The sequence below is a fragment of the Balaenoptera ricei genome, chromosome 2 (genome assembly GCF_028023285.1).
Source record: "Balaenoptera ricei isolate mBalRic1 chromosome 2, mBalRic1.hap2, whole genome shotgun sequence".
Lineage (NCBI taxonomy): Eukaryota > Metazoa > Chordata > Mammalia > Artiodactyla > Balaenopteridae > Balaenoptera > Balaenoptera ricei.
Genome location: NC_082640.1, coordinates 62,975,248 through 62,996,759, shown reverse-complemented (window position 1 = coordinate 62,996,759; position 21,512 = coordinate 62,975,248). Strand labels below are relative to the sequence as shown.

Here is a 21,512-nt window from a genome sequence, read left to right as displayed (position 1 = left end):
GGACTTCGGCTTGTCTTCAAGGGAATAAAGAACAAGATCTGGCATGGAGCAGACAACTTAGTGGGGCGGGGGGTCCTGGGTCCCAGGGAGCCAGGAAGGAGAGCAGGGGAGTCTACCTTGGAGTGGTTGAGCAGTAGGTGACTTTGTGTCCCAAAAACACCCAGATGGGAGGTTTCAGCCACACAGACCTGGAGCAGACAACAGCTTTCCTGTGGCAGCCCAGCTCAGCCCTTCCCAGCCCTCCCCTACTCTCAGGCCTCTTTTTGAGGCCCAAGAGCTCAGTGACACCCCCAGGAAGGTCACTTGAAAATCTGCTTTAACCTCAACCTTGCTCTTCCTTTTAACTGCACAAAACTCAGCCGCTGCTCCAGTGCTTGGCCCTGCTGTTCCCCCACCCTGCACCCTCCCCTCATCTAGCCCTGGCCAGCCCCACCTCCACCCTTGTTCCTACCCTAGACTCACTCTGACCCCTAGTGCCAACCTTGACAATTCTCCATAATTCAGAGTTGACCTTTCACCCTGCACCTCCCGCAGGCCCCGCCCCCACCCACCTCCTCTGACCTTAGGCTTGTCTCCACCTCACACCCCGGCTGCCCTATACCTAGAGGAAGGGGTCCTTTCTCACCTCTCTTCAGTCCTCACAATTAAGGGAACTACACAGCTAGTGACATGAAATGTCAAGTCAGAGAGAGTCGCACCTTGTGGATCCTGCCCAGATGGAAGGGGAGCTGAGCTGGAGCAGCTCCCAGACTCACCAGCAGAGGGCGCTGCAGCATCACAGGGCCTGGTGTCGAGGCTGCTGCTCTCCGCGGATGGCGAGGGGTGTGGTGTCAGATAAAGGCTCTGGGTAGCAGCAGTCTTTTCCGAAGTGCCACGCATACTTCCGGTGGTGTGGGAGATATCTTTAGGTAGATGGTGCATGGAGAAACATTTTTAACGTGTTAACCACTTTGTATTTATTTTAACATCTATTAGAAAAAATATAGCCAGCCTCTCAACACCGTGATTTCTGGAACATGGTTGCTCAGAATGATGCTAAAATGGGATTCTTTACAGGTCTAATTTAAAGACAAATATGAAGTAACTACAAGCTCAGAAGGAACACAGGTATAGCAAAACTTGTGACTGTGGAAGTGGGGGACTTAATTTTGGGAAATACTGGGTTACCAGGGGCATTAGAGTAAGGATTAGAGCTAAGGTTAGGGCCCACGTTAGAACCGGAATAAGATGGGGTGGGGTTAGGAGTCCGGGTGAGGCCTAAGGTTAAGATTTGGGGTTATATCAAATTTAGGGTCATATTTGGTCATTAAGGTTAGGAATTGAGTTAGGAATTTAATTAGGAATGGAGTTAGATAGGGAGTTCCCTGGTGGCCTAATGGTTAGGATTCGGTGCCATCACGGCTGTGGCCTGGGTTCAATCCCTGGTCGGGGAACTAACTGAGATCCTGCAAGCCTCGTGGCATGCCCAAAATATATATTTAAAAAAAAAAAAAAAAAAGGAATGGAGTTAGAGTCACTCTTCAAGATACAGGTGTCACTTTAGCAACAGAAAAGTCCATGAAACTGTGGACAGATGGGCAAGAACTTCTGAGGAGGACCCCCTAATACAGAGCCTCAAGTGTAGTCAGACTCCCTCCCCATCCTCTTCTAGAAGCATCCAGCAGGGGTTCCACCTGAGCTCACTGAACCCTGGAGAGAGCACAATGACCCATCCCATCCAGGTGTGAAAGGCTCCTGGACAACCAGGTGAATAAAGCTCCCAGCTAACACGACTGAAAGATAACTACATGCTGGACACTCTTCTCATTCAGCACAGCTAACCTCATTTAGTCTCCCCAGACACCCTGTGCGGTTACATCATCATCCTCGTTCTGTCCAGGACGTGGGGTGAGGGTTAGGGCAGGAAGGCGGAGTACCTTGCTCCGGGTCATTAAACTTGAATGTGGCAGAGTTGGGATTTGCCCCACAGGGAGACTGTGTCTACATTGGAGCCCTCTGTGGCCCACACTGCCCAATGCGTTGCCATGCATTTGGGGGGGGTGGGGGGTGGTTTTCCACTCTCTCCTTCCTGTGCCCTCCTGGTCTGTTGATCTCACATGATGCAGGGCCCAGAAAACTCACACCCCAACCTTCCGGTCCCAGTGTCCCAGAATTTGAACTTATCCTAATTCTATTTTTTTCTTTAAGGACAGTGCTTCTCCAACTTTTTTGCCCATTACTGCCCCCCTAAGGAGCCTTTTTAGGCAAATTTTTTCCTAGTCATGACTCCCCCAATGAAATTTTAGTACTGCGATTCCTTAGGATTTTCTATATACAAGATTAGGTCATCTGCAAATAGAGATCATTTTACTTCTTCCTTACACAGATGTACTGTATATCTGTTTATGTTCTGTGGTCCTTTGGAGGGTCAGAAACCACTGGAATATCTAAGGTTGTCAGTGCCCTCTCCACCCTGGACCAATTTTCATCCCCTCTGGGGCAATGTTGCCCCCGTTGAGAATGCATGATTTAGGGTAAGACCCTATCCCCAGTTATAATGCAAGTAAGAAGTGTCATGGTGGGTGTTAGCCCCTCCGTGTGGCTCAGTTCACAGGTGGGGGTGAGGTGAGAGCAGGCTACAGGGAGATGGGAGGGAACGTGGGCAGAGGTCTCTGAGGACATGCTTCCCCGGGGTGGCCTTGGTCCTAGGCTCAGTCCCAGGCCCAGGTCCAGGATGAGCCTGGGGACAGGGAGGGACAGGGGGCCGCACCATCACTTATTTTTGTCTCGGAATCCAGGTGTCAGCTCCAAACCTTTTGGACCTGAATAAAGCAAATGCCTGTGGGGACATTCTCTCTATTGAGAGAAGGGTCAAGAATTTCAACTGACTCCCCCTCTCAAAAAACAAAACAAAAAGTTTGAAAATCTCTACCCACTCCTACAAAATGCATTTGCTGCCAACAGAGGGAAAAATTCCTTCATTCTTGGCTCAGGGAACTTCCTTAAACTCAGCCCAGAAGAATTCTTTAAAGACCAGCTGCCTGGACTATGCTAAAGTCAGTTTATAAATATTATAAATATCCCAAACTTGATAGCCAAGCAGATTACAAAAGCTAGCTAGCAAACCACAGAAATTTTCCACAAAGCTATCCAGCCAAACAAGTATGATCGGAGATATTGTGAAATCCAGTGTCGCTTGTCTGATTGTCTAAAACTGAGTTCTTTGCGCAGACCGAGTTCAGAGGGCCTGGGGGTAGAATTTACCCGAGGGCTGACATTCTCCTGAAGTTCTACAGCCATAAGGCCCTGGCTTGACACCACAGTGGACTGATTCTAGAGTAAATCAGACCAACCAAAGAGGAGGCAGTGGGTGGGTGAGGCTGGGCCCACGGTGGTGGTGCCCCTGTCGAGTCTGCTTGGGGTGGGCAAGGATGCTGAGTAGTAGTTAGGATGTGGGCTTTGGAGGGACCTGGTTCAAATCCCAGCTCTGCTGTGTGACCTTGAACAAACTACTTAGCCTCTGCGGTCTCATAGGCAAACTGGGGGTGACAAAACATACTTAGAAAATTGTGAAGATTAAATGAGATACATAAAGCACTAAAGTTTGTGAATTGGCAATCTTCAATAAAAAAAAGAACTCTATACATCCAATGCCACAGAGGAGAAGGCATTGTGCTGACTCCCGTTAAGTACTGCGGGCTTCTCCCTTCCTCTCCTCCCTCCCCTCCCTCCCTTCTGGTTCCGGTCCATTTAGGATTTGGGCAATTCTGTCCCTAAATCTTTCTCCTGGTGCCTCTGTCCCCATCTCTCCAAACCTCCTCCGCTGTCTCCTCTACCCCGACGGGGTCACCATGCAGGCTGCAGGCTGGAGGGATTTACTACGGTCCCCTCCCTCCTCAGCCCCCACCTGGGTACCAGATACAGCCATCTGCAGGCAGGTCACTTCTTTCTGGCAGCACCAACAAAGATGTGGGTTGAACAGAGGAGGTCCTGGGAGAAGCAAATAAACACATCAAGTTTCCAGCTGGGTCTGGAGATAAGGGCTCGGGGAGACAGGCTGAGGTATCTCAGGCGCTGCACCGGGTCACCCTTCCCAGCCTGTCCATGCTGGTTTTGCAGGCGGCAGGAAAGCCTATTGGGGGAACTTCAAAGAGGACATTGCAGAGAACTGCAGGGGGTGGGGGGAGGCCGTCCCTGCTGGGGATGAATTTGGGTAGGGTTAGGCCTGATGAGGGAGAATGTGACAGATCGGAGCTACTGTCCCAGCTGAGGCACTGGGGTGGGGAGGGATGATTAGCCCCAAGGCACAGAAGAGGAAACTGGAACCAAGAAGGGAGAGAAGCTTTTCCAAAAGTCTCACAGGAGGTCAGTGGAAAAGCCCTGAACCCCCGATCTCCTGCTCTGGATCCCCTTACACTGAACTCTGCCTGGTTGTTACCAAGATGTGGCCAGTAGAACTGGATTTGCCTGGGTGCAGATTGAAGGCACGTCTGCATCGGGCCAGGACCCACCAGAGGCAGGGCTCTCCTTCCTCCAAACCTCTGCCCCAGCTGGCTGCCTGGCTGGGGATCCGCATGCTGCGATTAGGGCTGCTCCAATCCAGGGCACAACCTCGTCCCTCCCAGGCACGTGCATGGCTCTGCATCTGGTGCCCACGAGCCCTGGAGGAGGACTACAGGGGGCTAATACAAGAGACCTGAAGTAGGGACACCTGTCCCACTCCAGAAACATCTGCCCTCTGCCATCGGAGAGGCCACATCTCCAGAGAGTCTCAAGGGCTTCCTAACCAGCAAGGTCAACGATGGCCACTGAGCTCAGCTTGCCCTTGACCAGACTGCCCTGGGAGGGCATCTCAGAGAAGCTGAGTGCTGGGGGCATTTCCCGGCCCTACCTGCTCTGTGACCTCCCTCTTGGCCTGTCTTCTCTCCAATAAAGCGGAGGGGTAGGGAGAGAAGACCTCCAGGCCCTGAGCTCTGATGGTCTGCAACTCTGGACAACTCCCTGTCTGTCCTTTGTCTAAGACAAGTGCAGGCTTCAAAGAGTCCTTCCGGCTTTGGCCCCAGGTGACCTGATGGAGCAGATGGAGCCGTCCAAGGGACGCTAGCCTTTCAGAAGCCCCAAGGTTCACGCACACAGGATGTCTGAACATGTTGGGAGATGCGGGAGCCTGTAAGTTCTCTTAGGGCAAAGACATCATCTCCCTAGTTCACAATGGCACCCAGGCCAATCAGGGCACCTGGTAACATGGGTTGGGGGAGGGGTTGGGGGTGGTGGTACTGAGTTACTATTTGTGGAATGAATGGCGTAGCAGACCTGTTTCTGCATGCCCATCCCTCTGCTTCTGTGTGCTTTACTTCTGACAGCTCATACCTGTGACTTTCTTCCGAGGCCTGTCCTTCAGCTACTGGAACTGATTGCCTACAGGCACAGAGAGAGGGAAATGCCTGGAAGTTTCCATCCCCGAGGGCAGCCCCTAGCGAATGTCCGGCTGCTGTGCGTCTGTGGAAGCCAAGCTTCCCTACCTAAATCAGGGCAAACTGAGGTGTGATTATGCCTAGAGCTTCCTGGGGTCAGGCTGAGACTGCCTGAAATCACACCCTGGCTTGGCTTCCTCCCCTTCCATGGCTTCCCTGTTCCCTTGCTGGTTTCTGCTAAGGCATTTCCTTAATGGATCACTGGTGTGTGAATCCTTGTCTCAGCTCTGCTTCTGGGAAACCATATCCAAAAACAAATGAAAAGCCTGGTGACAGCAAGAGACTGAAGATACCCAGGAGGAAATTCAATTTAGTCCATGCCGCCATGTGCCCCCATGGGCTTTGATGGGGACAGTGGATGCAGAGACCTTGGGTGACCCTCCAAGAGCTTTGAGTCTGAGGGATGGAGGAGGAGGAGGAGATTCCCTGGGCCCTGCCCTTGTGGGCTCTGCTGGGGACCACACTGGGTTACGGGGAGGGAGTCTCTGACTACACATTTATTGTGACCTCTCTCCATGTCCTCTGATGGCACCAGGCAATGGACAGTCGAGGGCCCCAGAACAGAGAGGAGTGGCCTCAACTGCTGGAAGAGTTGTGTCTCCCTTCTACATCACGCCCCCACCATACCCCATCCTACCAGCCAGGGAGCTACTGGCAGCTTTGGCCTTTCTTCCTGGGCCTACACACCAGGCTCCTGAAACATTCATTGGTCAGATTTAATCTCTAATCACAACGCCCCCTCTGCCCCCCGACTCCTACTATGTGAAGGAAGTGTTTTGTAGCAGGACTCCCCCTGCCCACAGAGTTGTGTGTAGCGGTTTGGGGAAGGCGGGGTGGTTAGCTCCTGGGCCCAGGTGTGCTGAGGGTCTCAAGAGATGAGGCAGGCTGCAGTGTGGTGGGGAAAACAAAGAAACTGCCCAGGGGCATGAGGAGGAGGGTAAGCGGTGGTCCCCAGACTTTCTGAAGACCTCCTCCTGCAGGAAGCCCTGGCAGACGCTCCCTAGAGGCCCCAATCCAACCTGCAAACCCGCTTCTCAAGCCACAGCACCCCAGGACAGCAGCCCTGGAAGGGCCCCAGAGCACATCTAGCCCATTCTTCTACCTTCGCAATGGTAGAGACTTAGAATGAGAGAGGCCAAGGGGTTGCTTAAGATCACGCAGCAAATTTGTGAAGCTGGCACCTTTGTGCTGTCTCTGCATTCTTCATAAAACCAGTAGAATTCTTCCTCCTGTTTTCCACCTCGACAGTAAAGTGCCTCTCTCCTCTGCCATGGGACCCGGTGACATGTTCAGTATGTGAAGTCATGTAGGAACATCTTTGAATTCAGAAATGTCTCCTGTTCATAAATATCCAACTAACGACTGAAACTTCCACTGCTCCCAAAATAGCTTTGGATCCCAGCACAGGCATTTCCAAGAACAGATTTTTATCCTTTCAAGAATTCTATGAAAGCAGAGAATAGTTTGTATGCCTACCCAAAAGAGCTCCCTGATCCTGGTCACACATTGAGCCCTGACCCTCGTCACGGATGGTGGACATAGACTGGTCTAATTTTCAGGTAAAGGGGTATCTACTACAGTTCATTATAATTATGTCACTCTCAATTCATTTTGATACAGTGTTAGATTACTCTGATCCTGCAATTCCCCAACCTCTATTTCAAGGGGATTTCTTGCTTATAGTGAATCTTGGGATTGACTCCTCGACATCCATTTCAGGGCTAGATGATTACTCTAAGCCAATCAATTCCATCCCCTTTGCCAGTGATTGGCTCAAAGATGGGGAGTCCTAAGCCAATATGTGTCAAGAAGACCTCAGGAGAGGTCATGGCTTCTGGAAAGGGAATCCAGTCTCTCTCTTCCGCTAGTCTGCTACTGATAAGCATGTTACTCCAGCTGCTGCTGAAACCCTCCAATGACACTGAGGGACATGAGTCTCAAGTTGAAGCCCTGTTAAGGGAGAGGAGAGAGACAGAAAGAACCCGAGCCTGCCGATGTCATTGAGCTACTGAATCAACCAGCCCTGAAGCCGCCAGCCTGGCTTCCTGCTTGTGAGATGATACACTTAATAGTTTAAAACACTGAGATGGGAATTTTGTTATCTGCAGATGGAAGCATCATAAATAATTCCCTGCCCTCCCTTCCCCTGCTTCCCCCTGCCATGGAGGGGCTGGACTCCCACTCTGGGGGAACCAGTCCTGCCTGGGCTGGGTAGAATAGCTAAGCACGTTGCCCAGGCAGGAGTGTTGCCTCTTCCAGGCAGGAGTTTCCCATCTTTGGTGAGACAAGCACAGACCCAGATAATTACATGAGATGCCACTGGAAGAGCTGTCGTTAATTTTGATGGCAATAAAGAGCCTTGCCAGAAAGTTAAGCTAATTTCATGAAAGCACTGGGAGGAAGGTCATGAACTGGATCCCAGCTTATTAATAACGTCGAGCTTCATTTGAACCATTCAGGAAATTCCTCCCAGTTGCCTCCAGCAAACTGCCACAGGTTGCTACTCTGCTCTGAAATCAACAGTCTTCCCATATGCAAATGTGGATTTTTCTGTTTTTCCCTAGAAAATAATTAAAGTTACAGAGCCCAATAAATACTTAAACAGATCGTGGTTTTAATTAAAAACCTTTCTCCAAGCCTGCAGCTGCAGGTCTCTCTTCCCAAACAGGCACACTGGTGACAGCTGCAAATGTCAGAATCTGGGTTTAAGTATCTGAGACTAGAAATCTTTACAAATAATAATAGTAATTCTGATTTTTACCTATGCCATGGTGTGTGGGAGGTGTAGGGGGGAGTGAAGAGAGATATTTGGGGGAAGGGCCAAGGTCTTTCCCCCTACTGGGGAAGCAGGGCACAAGCATGTTGGAGCAGGTTCGGCAGAACCTCAAGATACCTGTACCCAACGCTGCAAGGTAATAATGATGGCTAATTCTAGCTATTGTTGAAAAAAATAAAAGCTCATTTCTGAGCACTACCTAAGTACCAGGTACTAGGTGCTTTGCATGCATTGACTCATTTAATCCTCAAGCAACCCAATAAAATGGGTATTCTTATTTATACCCCTTCCCCACCCCCAGGCACAGAGAGGTTAAGTAACTTGGCCAAGGTCACACAGTGAGTACATGGTGGAGCCTCATGCTGGAATCTTCCCTCTTAACCACTATGTAGTATGTGTATGAGGGAAAGGAGAGATGGAAGTTAGCAGGGGTTACGGGGGGGGGGGGGGTTATAACGGGGACTCCAGAAGTTGAAAGGTGGGAAGCTGTGTGTTTAGGAGATTCTAGCTGGAGGGCAGGTGGGAAGGGTCTGCTGAGTAGGCTGCTATGCTGGGGATCTGTGATGCCCTTCTGGGTCCTGGCTTTCTTACTCTCAGGGACTCTCCCTCATTCATTAAATCACCCACCTGGCACGTTAAAAACAAGGGCATGTACAGCTCTGAGTGCAGGTGCAACTGAATCGTCTGCACAGTGTTATATGTCCTAAACCTTTAATCAAACATCTATTACTTCCAACTTTGCAGTTTTCTATTCCCCTCTTAGAGCCTGAAAACTATTTTCTCTTTCAGATCTCGGGCATTTTATAAGTCCCTGGCAAAGTCAGAAGACTTAAGGACTACCTTCTAGGCCTGGGTACTGGACTCAGAGAGAAAGCACTCATGCCACACAGGGAAGGTTGGGGAGGAGTACAGGAAGGTTTCGTCCCAGGAGAACTAAACTTACTGGCTTGCTCGATGAGCATCCAGAGGGTGCCTATTGCGCCCTGGGCATTGAAAACACAATGGGGTGCGAAGCCGGGGCTCTGCCTGTGTTGGGCAGGGGTGAGGAGGCTGCAGATTCCTGGGACATAACGCTGGGTGGGCATGGGAAGGAAAGCTTCGGTGCCTTGGTTTAGCGTCTCCCACTTCGGAACTTTGCGCCACAGGATGCAGAGCCGGGAGCAGCGCACGCCCGGGTCCCGGGCTGAAGCCGCCGATCCTCGGGGCCCAGGGTACCCCAGCCATTGCCCCGCGCCTCTGAGCCCGGCAGGCGGTTTCCAGCAGGGGGCGCGCGCGAACCAGGCCTGGGCCCGAGACTTTGAATAGACCGAACCCGGGTAGCTGGTGCCGGGATCCGGGGGTTTTAACCCGCCCTACTCTCGGGACCGTGCGGGTCGGCAAGGTCGAAGTTAGAGGTCCACAAAAAGCTGCCCAGAGCTCCAGCTCTCCGCCCTGGGTGTATCTAGGGTCGGCACCCCAGCCTGGTCAAAAAGCCTTAGCCCGGATTCTGTAGATTCCAAATCTGGGCCCTCCACGCTGGTGTCTTGGAACCTTGTATCCCTCCTCTCCCCTACTTCCACACACCTAATTAGGTGTCTGTTTCTTTAACCATCAAAGACTTGGGCGGCGGTGGGGGTGGTATCTTCGTTCCCGGTTCCCCAGCCCTTCAGTAACTGTACCATTATCAACATTACAGACATTAGAGGCCCCTGCGCGCCTGGCGGCGCCGGTCGAGATGCTCTCAGGCTTCTTCTAGCTGAGCTCGGAGGCTGATCCTGGAGTCGTACCTCCCATCCTAGGTCTCGGCGGATTCTGCCCGGGGCGACTCGGGGTCTAGCCCTGCTAGGGCGGGCACTGAACTCTTCAGGGTCCAAGGCGGGGGTAAGGGTTGTCTTTTCCCCAGGGCAGGCTTGGGGAACAAAAGCGCTTGCTGGAGAGTGGGCGGGAGCTGCGGGGGTCTGCGGGAGTCGGCGCCCTCGCCTGGGTGACCACTGCGCCCTTAGTCGCCCTCCAGGCGCCTGATGCCCTGTCTCCCTGCAGAATTCCCCTGGCTTCAGCATCCCCGGCAAAAGAGCAAGGAAAGGGGGTCTTTCTTGGCTTGCAGGCCCCAAAGGTTCCCAAGACTCGGGCGGGTGGGGTCCCTGCGGTCCGGGAAGTTCTCCGCGGAGAGTGAGCGAGCTCATTTTTCCTTCCATTCCCCAGCCTCTGTCTTCCAGTCTTTCAACCCTTCCAAGCTATCCCCAGCTTGCCTCCCTGTACGCCTCCTAGCCGAAAGCAAAGAGAACCTCCCAACGCACAAAATAAAGAGAGGTGAAAAATGGGTGGAGAGTCCACAAGTCGCGCGCCTCCGTGCCTGAGCCTCGGTCACTGCCTTTACGCCAGGCTCCCCTATCCCCGCCAGGGAAAGTCTCCAGGACCCCCATACAGGACCCGATTCTCCAACCTCGCTGCTCGGCCCCCGGCTCCCCAGATCCCTCTTCCTTGGCCAAGGCTCCTCGAATTGCCCTTCAGGATTACCAAGACGCGTGGACAACACACCCAGGACGCCCCCCTTGCTCCGCAGACAAAGGGTCTGTGCCAGGCCAGCCGGCCGCGCCATTCCGCCCAAACCGCCCGGACTCACTCCTGGACTAGGGACCTGCTCTCGTTGCCCCCACCGCACGGTCAAGATCCTCTTACTCCTCCTCCCTCTTCGAAGACACCGTCTCCCTCAGGGCGCCCCCGCGCCCCTCCCCCGGGGCGTCTGTGGGAACTACAGGCACGGGCAGATGGAATGAAGTTCTGGGTTCTGAATTCTGGGTTGAGCGAGATGCGCTGGTCCCAGCTGGCTGGGCTGCCTGTAGCGACCGCAGGAATAGGAGAGAGGGAAGGCTACGAAGTGTGTGTGCGCCAGTCTGTTCATATTTAATTTATAAAGGCTCCTCGGAACCCCGATCGGGTGGTCTCTTTAGAGGCAGCGCTCCTCACCCGTCTCTCTCCCCCACCTCCCCAGCTCATTAAAATGCTCAACACTGAAATCGGAAGATTGATCTCAGAGGCCCCAAACCGACCCACCTCCAGAGACAGCCACGGCCCGAGTGAGGGCTGGGGGGAACACGTGCGCCCGGAATGCTCAGTGTCTATGGAAATACCGGGGAAGGCAGGGGCTCTGCGTGTTTCCCGAAGCCTGCACCCCTTTTCCGATTCTGGTCAGCAACTCTGTCTCCAGGGCTGCCATGGGCACTGAGGGGGAACAGAAATCGCGTTTTATACAAATGCCTCGACAACCCTGGGCTTCCACTTCTTTGTCGCCAAAAGAAATATCGGGGTTTCTCCAGAAACAGGAAGCGAGAGTCCGGAACAGCGAATATTCGAGTCTGCTGAGGCCCGTTGTTGTGTGAGGGTGTCAAACATTAGGGCGGTATCGGGCCGCAGAGGCTTTGGGGGACAGTGTGTGGGGTTGATGGTGTGTTTGCTCGTTAGACCGTGAAGATGATGGCGGGGGCGGAGGAGGAAGAGAGATGCTCAAGCCTGAAGTCTCCAACCCACAGTGCTCAAAAGGAGCAGACGTTTTGTAACCATCCCTTTCCACACCGCCGTCTGCTGCAGCCCCGGAGCCCCATTCGCCCCTAGCTGGCAAGTCCTGAGGGCGAGGCGCTTGGGTGCGCTCGGGCCGGCTTCCTGGGAGCGGAGGCTGGTACCAACGCGCCCTGCCCCACCCAGCGGTGCGCACGGGCCCTCGAGCTGGGCGGTGGTCTTCCAGCGCTGGTTTAGCCACAAAAGGCGAGACGTACAGAGTCGACCTGAGGAGGCTGGGCAGGGGAGCGCCCGGTAGGGCGGTGCGTTCTAGTCTTCGGGTTGGGCTGGCAAGAGGTGAGGTGGGAGCTGGGGAAACCAGGGCTCGTAGCTGCCCAGAGCCAGGCAAAAATAGCTGGGAGGGTGAGGCGCTCTGCTAACACTATCAATTATGCATCGTGTTGAACGTGGCTTCGGGGAGGAGGCGGCTAGCAGCGGGGGTGCGGGAAGGAAGAGTCCGCGCGACCCCTGCGGCGCGCAGCTCAGCCGGTCCCGCGCGAGGACTCTCTGCGCCACCGCCTGCCTTTGCAAAAAGAGTTTTAAGGCAAAGACACGCTTCCCTTCCCCCCTTCAGGCGTGAGCTCTTCCTTCCCCCAAATTCCTCAAAGATGGTTTGTCTCACGTGTTGCGGGGCGTAAAAGAGGCTCGCATTCAATTAGCAGCAAAGCTAACGGGCTCTGGCGGGACCCGCGCGTGAGGGTGAGTGCGCATGAATGTGTGTGCCTGCAGGAGGGGGGAATGCTGAGCGTCCCGGGTGAAGGTGTGCCTTTGAAAATGTGTGTGAACGTAGCGAGATCTCAACACATTGATGCGATTATTACATGATGATGGGTAATTCTAACATATGAAGAGCGACTGTGTGGAGGGTGCGAGGGTCTGTGTCTGTGACAACGCGTTTGAATGGGGAGGGAGTCGTGTGATTAGGGATAGTGACAATGTCTACAGATGTGTAAATGAGGGGGGGGATGAGGGTTATGGGAGTGTGGTGAACTGGAAAGAGCCAGGCCAGGGCGCTGGGCGTGGGGGCGCCCCATTGTGACCAACGTCCCTTGGCCAGGGGAAGAGTCTCTATGGCTTTAACAAATGTAGATGATGCGGGAGGTGGGAGAGGCTGTGCGCGTCCCTGCTGAGCCCGGGAGCGCGCGAGGACTCTCTTCAATCTGCAGCCAGTGAGAGGTGGGGGGAACAGAGGCGAAAGGAAAAACTGAAGTGGGACCTCAGGGCCAGGGGAGTCCACAGCTTACCTGTCCCTTTCTCTGCCTCTCCCCCATCTTCCCCACAGTCGCAGCAACAGATGTGGGAAGCGCCCTTGGGCTGTCGTCCTGGCTCCGCGACCTCAAGTCTGCAGAAGGGGTTGCAGCCCGAGGGCAGCGCGCGGAGAGTCAGCGAGCAGCGGGTAAGCAGCGGAGACCACCCCGTAACACTGACCCAGATGGGGGTAAATCCCGTCCAGGGTGCCAGACCCTCCCTGCCGGCTCTCTCTAGGCGAGACCGGGGAGAAGAGGGGAGGGGCCTTCCCTCCGGAGCAAGAGGGAGTGGGGAACGCGGGTTCCAAAGACCAGAGGGTGGGAGGGGCTCTGCCGAACCTGCCAGGAGCCCTAAGTGGGAGCGGAGAATCTGTTTGTAAGTGCGTTTGTATGACTGCGGATACGAATCTTTTATTGGGGGGGGGGGGGGTTGTCCTCAGGCATTGTGGGCTGCAGAAAAGAGGCAGAATCTTAAACCTTCTACTTGATTAGCTAGTGGCAGCCCCCTTGACCCATCGGCTAGGGACTTCCCCGCCCCCATGGGAGCCGTCGGGGAAGATGCAGAGGGGGGAGCGAGGATCTTTAGTGACCTCCCTCCATTGCTCTTGGTCCCAGCTCGGAGGAGGACCTCCTTCCTGAGAAGGAAGGTTGATCGAGGGGCCCTGTTGGTTTTCCCCTCCTAGGAGTTGCAGCCCAGGGCAGGCGGCTTCAATCGCGGCTGAAGAGGGACCTGACGAGTCTGTTTCCCCCGTCCCAAGCCTCTTGCCACCTGCAGCAAGTTCTCAGCATTTGCTGATCCGCTGGGATTTCAGTCTGAGAGGGCTGTGTACAGGCGCAAGTGCTCGCCTGTGTCCCTGTGTGTGGGTTGGTCTGTGTGAGGACTTGTGCCCTGGTGTCTGTCAATTCTCACAATGAACAGGAAAGCACTTTGCCCCGTGGTGGAGAACGCTGTACAAATGCTGTGTTCAGTTGAGAGAACAATGAGGTCTCCAGGATATATTGTGTCTGTGTCTGGGTGTCTTTGTGTTTGTATGTCTAGGAAATGTGTTGTGAACCCCTAAGCCCCTGCAGAAGTTGTCGGTTTGATGGCAGGTGCCTGGGCGTGTGTTTGTATTGTTGTGCGCTTGTATGGGCGTGTGTGGGCGAGTGCTGTGCCGTGGGACAAAGAGTTCAAGGGAGGACAGGCGGTCACGGACAAAAATACCCTTTCTATGTATCCCTTTCACTGAGTTAAATGAAGGCTTAGAAACATAGTCAGGGCTCGATGCAAAGCCCAGGGCAGACCTGCTAGCGGCCCACTCTGTGGAGGGCTCAGCCCCAGGCTGATGGGATAGGTAGAGAAAAAAGAGCAAGGTACGAGGCGGCTAGAAAAGGAAGTCAGGGCCCTGAGAGGGAGCAAGCATTGAATCCCAAGACTTTTACTGAGCTCCAACTCGTGCCTAAGAGAGGCTGCTGGGCACAGAGGAGAAAGTTACCGCAGCCCTGGGACCTGCCCTAGACGGGTTTACGGAGGAGGCAGATGGATAGGGAAGGGACGCTGGGGCTCAGTGAGTCACCTTCTCCCCTCTTCCCCCGGCTTCCACCTGCAGGATCCGCGATGGTGCCCTTGAGGGCCCTGTGGCTGGCTTGGGCGCTGCTAGGAGTGGCCGGAGCGTGCCCAGAGCCGTGCGCCTGTGTGGACAAGTACGCGCACCAATTCGCCGACTGCGCCTACAAGGAGCTGCGCGAGGTGCCGGAAGGACTACCGGCCAACGTGACCACGCTTAGTCTGTCGGCGAACAAGATCACCGTGCTGCGGCGTGGGGCCTTCGCCGACGTCACGCAGGTCACGTCGCTGTGGCTGGCGCACAATGAGGTGCGCACCGTGGAGCTGGGCTCGCTGGCGGTGCTGAGCCAGCTCAAGAACCTCGACCTGAGCCACAACCTCATATCCAGCTTCCCATGGAGCGACCTGCGTAACCTGAGCGCTCTACAGCTACTCAAGATGAACCACAACCGCTTGGGCTCGTTGCCCCGGGACGCACTCGGTGCACTGCCCGACCTGCGCTCCCTACGCATCAACAACAACCGGCTTCGTACACTGGCTCCTGGCACCTTCGATGCGCTAAGCGCGCTGTCACATCTGCAACTCTATCACAACCCCTTCCACTGCGGTTGCAGCCTTGTGTGGCTGCAGGCCTGGGCCGCGAGCACCCGGGTCTCCTTACCGGAGCCCGACTCCATCGCGTGCGCCTCTCCTCCTGCTCTGCAGGGGGTGCCGGTGCACCGCCTGCCCGCCCTGTCCTGTGTACCTCCCAGTGTGCATCTGAGTGTTGAGCCGCCGCCTGAGGCGCCGGGCAGCCCCCTGCGCTCCGGCCTAACGCTCATGCTACACTGCGTCGCCGAAGGACACCCCACGCCCCGCCTGCAATGGCAACTTCAGATCCCGGGGGGCACCGTAGTGTTAGTGCCGCCGATCCTGAGCGGGGAGGACGACGGGGACGGGGCGGAAGACGGGGAGGAGGAAGGAGATGGGGACGGGCCAACGCAGACAGAGGCTCCAACCCCGACTCCAGCACCCGCTTGGCCCGCGCCCCCAGCTACCCCGCGCTTCCTGGCCCTTACAAACGGCTCCCTGTTGGTGCCCCTCCTGAGTGCCAAGGAGGCAGGCATCTACACATGCCGTGCCCACAACGAGCTGGGTGCCAACTCCACGTCAGTTCACGTGGCAGTGGCAGCTGCAGGGCCCCCAAAGCACGCTCCTGGCGCAGGGGGAGACCCTGATGGGCAGGCTCCAACCTCGGAGCGTAAGTCCACAGCCAAAACCCGGGGCAACAGTGTCCTACCTTCCAAGCCCGAGGGCAAAATCAAAAGCCAAGGCCTGGGCCGGGTTAGCGTCCTCGGGGAGACACAGGCAGGGCCGGAGGGGGACGAGGAGGCAGGTGAGGGTGAAGAGGCGGAAGACCAGGTCTCTGCTGACCCGGTGGAGGAGCAACGCTGTGGCCACGGGGACCCCTCGCGGTACGTGTCCAACCATGCGTTCAACCAGAGTGCCGAGCTCAAGCCGCATGTCTTTGAGCTGGGCGTCATCGCGCTGGACGTGGCGGAGCGCGAGGCGCGGGTGCAGCTGACACCACTGGCGGCAAGATGGGGCCCTGGGCCCGGCGCGGCTGCGGGAGCAGGGCGGCCCGGACGGCGGCCATTGCGCCTGCTCTATCTGTGCCCGGCGGGGGGCGGCGCAGCAGTGCAGTGGTCGCGTGTAGAGGAGGGCGTCAACGCCTACTGGTTCCGTGGCCTGCGGCCCGGGACCAACTACTCCGTGTGCCTGGCGCTGGCAGGCGAGGCCTGCCACGTGCAAGTGGTGTTCGCCACCAAGAAAGAGTTGCCCTCTCTGCTGGTTATCGTGGCCGTGAGCGTGTTCCTCCTGGTGCTGGCCACCGTGCCCCTGCTGGGCGCCGCCTGCTGCCATCTGCTGGCCAAACACCCGGGCAAGCCCTACCGTCTTATCCTGAGGCCGCAGGCCCCGGATCCCATGGAGAAGCGCATCGCCGCCGATTTCGACCCGCGTGCCTCCTACCTCGAGTCCGAGAAAAGCTACCCGGCAGGCGGCGAGGCGGGCGGCGAGGAGCCAGAGGAGACCCCCGGGGAGGGCCTTGACGAAGAAGCAGAGCAGGGGGACCCAGATGGGGACCTGCAGAGGGAGGAGAGCCTGGCGGCCTGCTCGCTGGTGGAATCCCAGTCCAAGGCCAACCAAGAGGAGTTCGAGGCGGGCTCCGAGTACAGTGATCGGCTGCCCCTGGGTGCCGAAGCAGTCAACATCGCCCAGGAGATTAACGGCAACTACAGGCAGACAGCGGGCTGAACCCCCAGCCCGTCTGGCAGCCCATTCCCATCCCCCACCTTGGGTGCCTGGGAGCAGAAGCCTTGGGCTGGCAGGATTTATGCCCCCCCAACTTTCACTTACTCCACCCCCTTACCACCCCCTAACCTTGACTACTGGGGACTTCTAGTGGGGAGTCCCACCCACGACGGTCATTGTCCTCGTGGGCTGAATTCCCCTCCATGGCGAGCACAGTTCCCCGCTCCTCCCTCCCTGTATAAGACACCACCCGCTGACCGTGAGGCGAAATCCAAGCCTCTCCGTTCCCACCGCAATTATCAGCGAAATCCGCCCCGAGCCCGCTTCACAGTGGGCTCGGAAGCCAGAGGAGATGGGAGAAGACTTTGGAAACATCTGATGGGCATGCTGTGGCTCGGGGGTCAGCCCGGGACCCCCAGGAGATGTCCTTAGCGTGGAGCGCTATGGGGTCCCGCCTCAACCCCTACTCCGCCCTTTCCGGGGTGCACATCCCAGAAGCCGGAATTCTGTGGCAACTCCCCAGTTTTTAGTTTCAAAGCCCCCTTATGACTGGGAACCAAACGCTTCTGTCCCCCGTCCCCCACTCCGCTTCTGACCAGCTGGAGCCGAGACGGGTGCCTGCGGCGCCTTTCAGCTCCGCCCTCCGATTTTCATATTTTCGTTGTTTTCAAAGACAGTGACACTCCGGATCTGGTGCTAACACTCCCTTGCTAGCCTCTGGGAAAACTGGGTGTGTGCGTGTCTGGGGATGGGGGGAATCCGTCTCCTCTCGCCCTCTCTCCTAACTTAAAGCGCCGCAAAACCACGCGCCCTGTTTCCGCGGAGGGTGCGGCCTTGGTCCCGGGCCAATTTCGTTGTAGGTCAGTCGGGAATTTCTGGAGACTCGACAGCTCCGCTTGCGCTGCAGCATGCGGCCCAGACCTCAGCTCAAGAAGCACCAGGGGCGCCGGAAGCCAACCCCGGCCTCCTGGACCGGGTCTCTGGTGAGGGGCGAGCGCCCCGGTTCGCACAAAGCCGGCGCGTGACCGTGCGGCGGGATCCGGATGGAGAAAAGCCCCTCGGTCCTCGCGCCCCGCCCCGCCCCTCCTTCCGCGAGAATAGTAATATTTGCGCGGCTGTAGTCCTAGACGAGCGTGCTCTGTAGGGGAAAAGTCTGTGTCCTGTAAAAGTGTGTCAAGGGTAGAGTAGGGAGGCGGGCGGGAGGGAGGACGGGGAGAGGGGATGCGGCGCGGCGACTCGGGCGCTGGTCTTTTTTCTTTCTTGCAGAAAAGCCTAGGGGTTGGGGTGGGGGGGTTGGGGCATCGGGACCAGCCCTGTCCGTGAAGCGCAGCACAAGTGCGGCCCGGGGCTGAATAGCCCCCTGGAGTCCGCACCCTTTTCTAAAGGCGTCTGTATGTAAACAGTCAATAAAACAATCGATTTGAACTGGCCTTGGTGACTCTTTGTCGGGGGACAGAGGCAGGAAGCCTGGAGGATGCAGGAGGAAACAGCAGAAGGAAGGAGCCCATAGGATCCTCCCGTTGGGATCCTTTGTGTGATTTTTTGTTTGTCTTGTGATTTTACCAGGTGTTTACACCTGGTGCCTGCTCTTGGTGCCTCCAGCTCAGGGATGGAGGGGGGAAACCAGGTGGGATGGGGGAGGCTGGAAGTGAGTGGGGAGGGCTTGCAGAGAGGGAGGGGTGGCTCTCTGCAGACTGAACGCGGGGAGCTCCAGAGTGTGTGTGTGTGAGTGTGTGCGAGTGCACAATCCTCCTTGGGTTGACACTGTCACGATGATGGGGTGTGGCTGTGCGTCTGAGGACTGCCTAGTTTCTGTGTCTCAACACCAGCTTTGGTTCTCTGAAGATGCATAGGGGCAAGACTTGTGCACAAAAGATGTCACAAGTAACACAAATTACAGAGCAGGCAAATGATGGAGAGCAGCAAAGGGGGAAATCGGCAAGGTTGATTCCACAGAACAAGCTGACACTTTCAGCCCAGGAGCCATGCGTGTGTGTGCGTGTGCGTGTGTGTGTGTGTGTGTGCATGTGTGTGTTGGGGGATGGTGCTCAGTGAATGATGCATGGACACCTGGCAGGGCGTGTGACTGTTGGTGTGGTCTGAGGTGGGTGCACATGTACCATCAGGGTTGGAAGCACACTGATTTAATAGTCCTAGAAATGGGGCTTCTTGGGTGGGGAACAGGAGAGACAGAGAGATCCAGAGTGGATGCTCCTGTCCAGCCTACAGTGCTGGGGTTGGGCCGGTTGTATTTCAGCTGAATCCCCCCAGGGGATGGGGAGCAGCCAGGAAGAGTGGTGGAAGAGGAAAGGAATAGAAATGAGGGGGGCAGGTGAAGAGTCCATCTCTACTCTCTTTTCTTCCTGCTTCTAATCTCTTCTCATCCCTCACCCTCTCTGTGGGTAGCAGGTCTTCCTAACTGGACCAGGCCAGTCTGGGGACCAGGCCCAGGTCCAGACACCCAGCATCCTGTCCTAGCTTGTCTCCTGGCAGAGGCAGTAGCTGGGACATTTCCCAGGGCCAGAGCCCAGGTTCCCTTCCCAGACCAGCAAAGCTGTCTCTGAGAAAAATTCCCCTCTGAGGACCACAGCCCAAGCCCCACCACTGCAGCCCACACCACTGTCAGGGACGTAGCTCTGAAATATCTTTTAGGAAGAGGGCTGCTTTGTTCTATCTGCAAATGCTGCCTTTGAGCAGGGGGCAGGGACTGGCCCAATTCCTGTGGTTCAGGAAGCCACCCACACAGTTGCATTTGGGCACAGGCCTGGCTGGGCTGGTGAGTGCTTACCAATGTCCGTCCCCCCCCCCAGTCCTCTCCTCATGGGAAGAGGGGGTAGAGGGAAGGCCTCCTTCTTGTTCCCCCCTGTCCTAAGGATTGAGAGCCCTCCTGGAGACCCCCTAGGATCCTGAGTGCCCCCAAGGGATTGTGCAGAGTTGCTGAGAGTTCTGCCCCTTCTTTGTCCCAGGCCAACCTTTCTAACGAACACATCGCTGCTCTGCTCGGCCTTGTGCTCCCTGGACAAGGCCAGGCCCAAAAGCTTGGCCCATAGGACAGGAATGGGTGGGTGCTGGAGGCTAAGGACCACGGTGCTGTGACACTCTGCCGACTGCCCATTGAGATACCAGCCCTCTCAGGAACTCTGTAGCTTCTGTCCGAATGTTCGGCTCATGAACAGAATGGTCCCCAGCCTCTGGCCTTCCTTCTTATCTCCTTTTAAATTTTATTCTTTCATTTCCTCCCCTTCTCTCCTCTCTGTTCTCTTTTTTTCTGCCTCTCCCTTTTTTCTTCCTCAAGGAATCTTATAAAATCCCAGGATTGGAAGGGACACTGAAGACTTACTAATTCAACTACCCACTTGAGGTTTAATTCTTTTCTACACAGTCCCCATCAGGTGGTTTTGCAACTTCAGTTTATATTTATCCAGACATGGGGACTCACTATTCACTCCCTCCCGCCAAGGAACCAGTTGTTGAGCAGTTTAAAATGTGTTTCCTCACTTCCACCCCCCAGGCCTGATGTTGCAATTGGCACATGCTCTGTGAGAACCTGCAGAGGTGTGGTGATGTGATCCCCACCTCCATCCCTCACTTCAGGGCTCCAAAGCTTTTCATTCAATGCACATTTTTGAGCCTCTGCTGTATGCTTCAGGTGCTGTGCTAGCTAACTCTCTCCAGTGTATTTTGTTGTAAAACTTATGTGGATGGGAATGGAGTCTAATGGGTTGAAGACAGAGAGAGACAGAGAGAGAGAGAGTCTGAATGTGTATGAGGGTACCTGGAAAATGGTCAGAGAATGCAATATGACAGCAGTAGCCTTGGAACTCAGAGCAATTTATCAGGAGCAGTAATTCTTTGAGCTACAGAAACCAGATGCCCAGGATGTGGCCTTGAATCAGATTGGAAAACTGTCTGCAGAAAGGTGATTTGAAAGGAGTCCTCCCCAACAAGTGTCTCCTAAAGATCAGCTGGAATGAGAACCATCTTGAAGATCATTCGAGAAAGTCCATTAATAAAAGGACAAAGGGAGGCAGGGCTTCTTTGAGGAAGAAGCAGCTGGTGTAGGGTCCTCTGCTTCCTGATCTTGTGTCTGGAATGCAGCCCTGCCCATGACACCTGAATAACAACCAAAACTAAAGCTAACATCCCTGAAGATTACTTGGGTCAGTAAATGTTTGGACTGCTATTCCCTGGTTGGGATGCTAATCTTGGTTTTCCTTCAGGGATGTCAGAATGATGCATTTTGGTACATAGAGGAAAGGGAGGTGGCATCTTGCTATGACTGCCTTGCCCCAGGTTTGTTAATATCAGAGCCCCAGTTATGAGACACTCCACAGGGAAAGAGGAACCTTCTGTCTGCACAACAGGAGGCATCATCTGCAGAGAAAGAACCATGACTGCAAGAGCACTGAGCAAAAAAAACTGGGAGACCTTGTTCTTTTAGGGATTAGATGCATTTTCTGCTGAAAAAGCCAAGCCCAGGTACTAGGATATAAGAAAGGCCACAAGTAGAGACCATAAATTGCCAAGTCTGACCTAACAAATACCTTTACCTTGTAAATCTGCAACATAAAGATATTGAGAAGAGAAATTCTGGAAAATTGAGGATGGAGCAAGCAGAGCCACTTCAGTTGTAATGTGTCAATTAATTGATTGCATTTACAACA

The 21,512-nt window shown here is 55.2% G+C and overlaps 1 protein-coding gene across 1 annotated transcript; it reads left to right on the top strand.

Moving 5' to 3' along the window:
- Positions 1-14,607: 14,607 nt before the first annotated feature.
- Positions 14,608-18,022, top strand: ISLR2 (immunoglobulin superfamily containing leucine rich repeat 2). The gene has a single exon (XM_059915457.1). It carries the CDS (start codon positions 14,608-14,610, stop codon positions 16,849-16,851), a length of 2,244 nt encoding a protein of 747 aa, XP_059771440.1. The 3' UTR covers positions 16,852-18,022.
- The last annotated feature ends 3,490 nt before the right edge of the window (positions 18,023-21,512 follow it).

What these genes read in the sequence shown, in the direction of transcription:
- ISLR2 (XM_059915457.1), top strand. Translation starts at nt 14,608, where the DNA reads ATGGTGCCCTTGAGGGCCCTGTGGCTGGCTTGGGCGCTGCTAGGAGTG.